This window comes from Phalaenopsis equestris, unplaced genomic scaffold (assembly GCF_001263595.1).
Source record: "Phalaenopsis equestris unplaced genomic scaffold, ASM126359v1 Scaffold000840, whole genome shotgun sequence".
NCBI classification, from domain to species: Eukaryota; Viridiplantae; Streptophyta; class Magnoliopsida; order Asparagales; family Orchidaceae; genus Phalaenopsis; species Phalaenopsis equestris.
The window spans coordinates 5,368,812-5,374,811 of record NW_018165280.1 but is presented as its reverse complement, the minus strand read 5'-3'; the positions used below and the strand labels follow the sequence as shown (position 1 = coordinate 5,374,811).

The 6,000-nt window shown below is 36.5% G+C and overlaps 1 protein-coding gene across 2 annotated transcripts in view; it reads right to left on the bottom strand.

The window, feature by feature from the left end:
- LOC110031732 (probable indole-3-pyruvate monooxygenase YUCCA11) overlaps positions 1–4,124 on the bottom strand; it is a 7,796-nt gene extending 3,672 nt beyond the window's left edge. Inside the window, exons 1-2 of one of the 2 annotated variants that reach the window (XM_020735094.1) lie at positions 3,426–4,124; positions 2,404–2,640 (exon numbers count right to left, since the gene is read on the bottom strand). In XM_020735094.1, the coding sequence (XP_020590753.1) occupies positions 2,404–2,640; positions 3,426–4,070 (882 nt within the window). In that variant the 5' untranslated portion in view covers positions 4,071–4,124. The remainder of the gene's footprint in view (positions 1–2,403; positions 2,641–3,425) is intronic. The other variant, XM_020735095.1, reaches the window with a different exon arrangement.
- Positions 4,125–6,000: the final 1,876 nt, after the last annotated feature.

Sequence of the window (6,000 nt, the reverse complement as noted above, 5' to 3'; positions counted from 1 at the left end):
GGAAAGAGAAAATTAAATAGACATTTATGCACATTTTAATAGCTAACTTTTTTTATGCGGAAAAAAAATAGTACAAAATGATTGCTACGGATTATTTTGGAAGGCATTTGTTTCTGTTTTCAATGAGAGATTATTCCATCAAGATTGCGTCCGAAGTCCAATAAGCACTTGAGACGTGACAAATGAGCCCCACTATAATACACTTGTTGGGTAGGTATATGTCTGAAGGACTCTGGACGTAAATTTTATGTATGTTGTCGTGTTGGAATAATTTATTCGTTTTCAAGACAATTATGACTATGCTTTTGTAGCGAATGATTGTTTGTTAATTCAGAAGAAAAACGAATATTATTTTGCAATTTAAGTGCTTCTAATTCTATAAATATATATTTAAAATTAATTGAGTATCAAAATATGAATTTTATATTCATGTATTCATTTTAAATGTAAAAAAATATTAAGAATAAGATGGAAATACCTACAATTTTTTGGTATGTAATCCTCTTTTAAAACAAGTTCAATGATTTTAAGCTTGTAATCAAGGTTGTGAAAATTGAATTGAACATCGAACCAAAAGAAGGAAATGTTCAAAATTCAATGGTTCAACTAAGGTTAATAGAATGACATGATAAACATTTAAATTATTTTAATATAACTTTGATAATAGAATATTGATGCAACGATATCAATTTTATCTATTTAATAAAAAAAAAAATTAATTTGAGACAACTTTGAATATTTTAAATAATATTCAAAAAAAAAAATTAAGACATAATATTTTAATTTTTTTATTTTAAATATCTATTTATGGTCATTCGAACACTGTCATTGCTGGGTCCCATGGCTCAAATGTGAAAAGTGGATGATTGATTTAAGTAGTCGACAACAAGCGTATGTTTTTTTGTTAAAATGTCATGACATGAATCTTTTAAATCATCTTACAAAGGTTAGGGTGTTCCTTCGAAGTGATGTGGTGTATGGACTGAATACATATGGCGAAAAGTGTCCAAGGACAGCTATACAGATGATATACATCCAGTGGATGATATACTTCCAGTGGATACAATCAGAGAAAGAGTTCAGGAAAAACTTGAATTATGGAGGTGAGTCTAAAGGCGTCTGTTTAAGTAAATCTAAAACTGAATACATGAAATGCAATTTTAGTAGTAGTAGATATAGTGACAAAGTTGTAACTGGGTAATCAAATCTTTAAATTTGTGAACTTTTTAGATATACTGGGTCCATTGTTCAAAGTGATGGTGATATATAAGAGCATGTTATTAGTAGAATTCAAGTTGGGTGGTTGAACTGGAGGAATGCATGGATCCTATTTTGTGATAGAAAAGTATTGCTTAAACTTAAGGAAAAAGTTTATAAGATGGTGGTGAGACCTGCAATGCTTTATTGTGCAAAATGTTGGTCTTTAAAAGAGAAACATAAAACTAAGTTCAGTGTTGATGAGATGAGAATGCTTAGGTGGATAAGTGCCTTAAGTATAGAAAGACAAAATGCAAAATAAATGTATTCGTGAGAGAATTGGTGTAGCTACAGTGACAGGCAAGATTAGAGAGAAATGTCTTAGATTGTTTAGTCACACTAAATGTCGACCATCTAATAATCCGGTTGAGAGAGTAAATGTTTTAGATTTGACTTATGTATAGAAAGACAGAGGCAAACCTAAAAAGATTAGGGCATATCATATAAAAAATGATCTTAATTTATTAGATTGAAATGAATATATGACACTCAATAGCACACGATGGAGAAAAAAGATTCATGTAGCTGACTTTACTTACGGGATAAAGGCTTGTTTTTTATTTTGTATTTATGGTCGTCCAATCAAAATTAAAAGTCTAAAATTGGACAATATTATTTGAATCGACCGATTCTTTAGAAACCAAACCGGCTCGCCAATTCAAACCTGGTTCTAACCAGTTCAAAAAAGAATTAAGCATATTGTATAAAAAATAATCTTAATTTATTAGATCTAAATGAAAATATGACACTCAATAGGACTCAATGGAGAAAAAAGGATTCATGTAGACGTCCATACTTAGTAGGATAAAGTCTTTTTCTTCTTGTTGTTGTATTTATGATCAACCAATCAAAATCAAAAGTCTAAAATCGCACAATATTTGAACCTACAAATTCCTTAGAAACCGACCGATTGGTTCGCCGGTTCAAGCCCGGTCATAACAAGTTCAATCTCGGTTTAAACCAGAAGCAGTTCTACTACGCTTGAACCGAACCGACTGAAAGACCGAATCACAGTTGATTCGGTCAAATCGGCCGATCCAGTCTGATTTCTAAAACCACGCTTATAATCACTGTAGATTTTTCCTTCAACCTTAATGCCAACAAGGAGATATACTTCTGAAAAACTAAAATATCCAAGAAAATCACCTGAATTTCACCCGTCTTGATTTTGTGAACAGTCCCAACATCTATAACAGGCGATTTACCCAAGGTGGCCTTGAGGAAAAATGGCCCATCCTTCGGTCTAATGATCCCAAACTTGGACAGATCTCCATACCGAAGCTCGCTGAGGAAAACGCAGAACTTATCAACAATCCACAGCGGCATCTTACGATCCAAAAGAACCATTCCCCAATAAATCATCTCCTTGCTCATCACGTGGAACTGCAACATGGCTTTAGTTGGATAAATTAAACACGCATTAAGAAACTAATTGAGCACATGCTCCATGTTCAAATCATAGCAAATAAATATAATAGTGTACATTTTTATCCTAATACTTATCAATTAAAAGGGAGCAAGATATACTTAAATTGATTAATTCCCCTTAAGTCTATGTTGTTTATGAGCAAGAAAAATACTGAATGAACACTCATGATATACGTATAATAAAAAGAAATAGGAAATATTGAAGATATTTGACAGAGGTACCATATAGAGTTGATCAACCATGCAATCATATATTATATATAGAAACTCCACACCATCTTATAGTTTCCTTATATATACATACATACATACATATATATATATATATATATATATAGTGCTCCACGTCTTGGCTCATTGGTGTGGCCTCTGGCATAAGTCCCTCGGGTCGGGGATTCGAGTTCCGTGGTGCAGGCTCTTCGGATTAATTAAAGCACACCTGAGTTCGACCCAAATGGGAGAAGTGTTATTTGTGACCCACCGAACCAAATATAGATTCCCTTTATATATATATATATATATTCTTTATCTAAAGTAATACACATTTAATTTGTTCCTAACATAAGAAGTCCCATATATCAATTTTACTTTCTAAAAAAAATCATATTTATATAATATATGTAATGAATTTGTGCCCCATACTAATCATGAACCCACATAATGAAAAAATAAATATTAAATAAAAATTCTAAAGGAAAATAAAACGTTTGCATGGAAATAATAATAATAATAATATATACCTTACTTCTGGCACAAACATACGTGAATGCTCCATGGCTGGCAAGATCATAAGCTATCTCCATCCCCGAATTCCCACACCCAACAACCAGAACTCTCATGCCTTTATACCTATCCCCACTCTTATAATCCGCAGAGTGCACCACCTCTCCTTCGAACCCTCCCATTCCTTCAAACTCCGGCACGTGTGGCGCGCCGTTCTCACCCGTGGCAACCACCACATATCCTCCCACGTATTCTCTCTCCTCCCCATTCACCCTCCTCACCCTCACCCCCCACTCCCCTTCCCCCTCCCTATAAACCGCAGACTCCACAAAACACCCGAACTCCGGCCGGACGTCGAACCTGGCCGCGTAGTCGTCCAGATACTCAATGAACCTGTCCTTGGGAATGTACGTGGGGGTGCCGGCGGGGTACGGCATGTGGGGGAGCTGGCAAAAGCGTTTGGCGAGGTGGAGCTTAAGGCGATTATAAGCGCGGCGGCGCCACAAGGAAGCGATGCAGCTGTCGCGTTCGAGGATTACGTATGGGATGGAGAGGACGGAGAGGCAGGCGGCGGTGGAGAGGCCGGCCGGGCCGGCGCCGATTATTATGACGGGGTGGTGGGACCCACCCGCGGAGTACTTTCGGGTTATCTTCCCCACCATTGCTATTTATGGGGGAAGGAGAGATCCTCGATTGAGGGAAATATGAGTGGATTTATGGGAGGGACGATTGTTATTAATAGGAAAAAGGAACGTTTTTTAGGGGGAGGGATTTGAATTCTTTGTGTGTGGTTGTAATTGATTTGGGCTGAACTGACGGTTGTAATGGGTTCAAAATCGTTTGAATTTATGTGCCTTATTTGGTTTTTATGTATTTACATATATAGCATCTAGATTTTAATTTTAGAGAGGCAGGCTTCTTTATATGTGGAAAGTATTCATTTTGTTTCTTAAAAGTTGAAATAGAGGATTGAAGTTGAAGGGTTAGGGATGTAAATACATGGGAGTTGGGTGGCATGTGCGCAAATGACATGTAAGTACTAGAGAAGGGTGAGGGTTCATGGCTTTTGTAGATGATAGATTGGGAAGAAGCTCACATAAAGGTGGGAGTTGGATAAATTCTTGGTGGAACATAAATCATTGTAAGCAAATTTGTATTCTTGTGTTTATGGAGTATTTGGTATAGTATATATTATGATGAACATGAGCGAATCTTTTTGCCTTTTTTTTTTATATATTTTCAATCTTGAGATACATTAAGATTTGTTCAACAATTAAGGTTATCTGGTATTGTTGCATGTTGGAAAATTTGTGGTGGTGTGGTAATAAATTAATGTCTCGGCGTAGTACAAAATCTTGTACATAGATGAAAAAAAAATAACAGGAGAAGACGTCAAGAATTTTTACGTTGAAAAATATGAACTCTTATCCCACACCGGAAAAGGGTTGCAAAGTTTTTTAAAGCATAATGTACATATGGAATGGTTCACTATACAATGGTCGGGAGCAACTGCTACTGAGGGTTATTGTTGAAACCTTGGCACACTGCCTTCGGATTATGTGATCGCACGACATACTTCATAGGTTGCTTTTGTTACTGTAACATAAGTCGTTACTCCACACAATACTTCGTTCCTTTGCAATATATGTTGTTACTCCGCAAGGTGCTTCGTGACGACGCGAGTCATTACTCCATAAGGTCCACCAATGGAGAAAAATAGGGGGCAGCCGACGATGGTCAACAATGGCTGACAGGCGGTGGTTAACGGTGGTCAGTGGCTATGAAGGCAGGAAGTGTTAGTCAGGTCTTCAGTCCAAAATACCTCTGGAATTCGACTCCTTTTTCTGGTCTAGGCCTAGGTCCTCCGTCATGAAAAGACTAGGGATCTATTTATGATTTGAGAAGTGGCATTGTTGTTGTTTTATGGATATTTAGGCTCCTAAATGGAGTAATCTTATGTTCATTTGGTTGTTCTCATCGAGATAGTCGATTTGACTATAAGCTTATTAGATTTGAAATTCATTTAATCTTCCAATTAGATACCAAAAAACTTCAAAAGTGTTTAACGACTTGATTTGGGTCTGATTTGACTCGCATTGGATCAATTTTGGTGTCATTAGATTTGTCTCGTCGACTTGGTTAGTTTTACTATAGGTTTTTAATTCAAATTGAAACATTTTAAGCTCCAAAAATGCAAAAAGACTTGTGTCAAGCATCTCAAAATTTGTGTGAAATAATAAATTTTGTTGGGTAACACATCATTGTACCCTCTATTTTTGAGGGATTTTGTTTCTATAGTCTAAAATTAATCAAAATAATAAAACTAGAACAAAAATCTAAGAAAATTAAAGTTTTTCAAGCAGGAGGCGGCGGTGAATGGTGGCTGCGAGAGTGTCCATCAAGGAGAAGCGGTGTGTGTGTGTGTGTGGACTAAAAATGGGTCGGTTCAAGCTAAAAATTAAGGGTGGTGGAGCGAGCTCGACCTTTGTCGGCCTTGCGGGGTGATCGTACAAGGTGGTCGGGTAGTGTCTGCAATCCAGGCTGCGTGATTGTGTGGTGTCCCACATTGATCGCATTAATCACATGACCCAA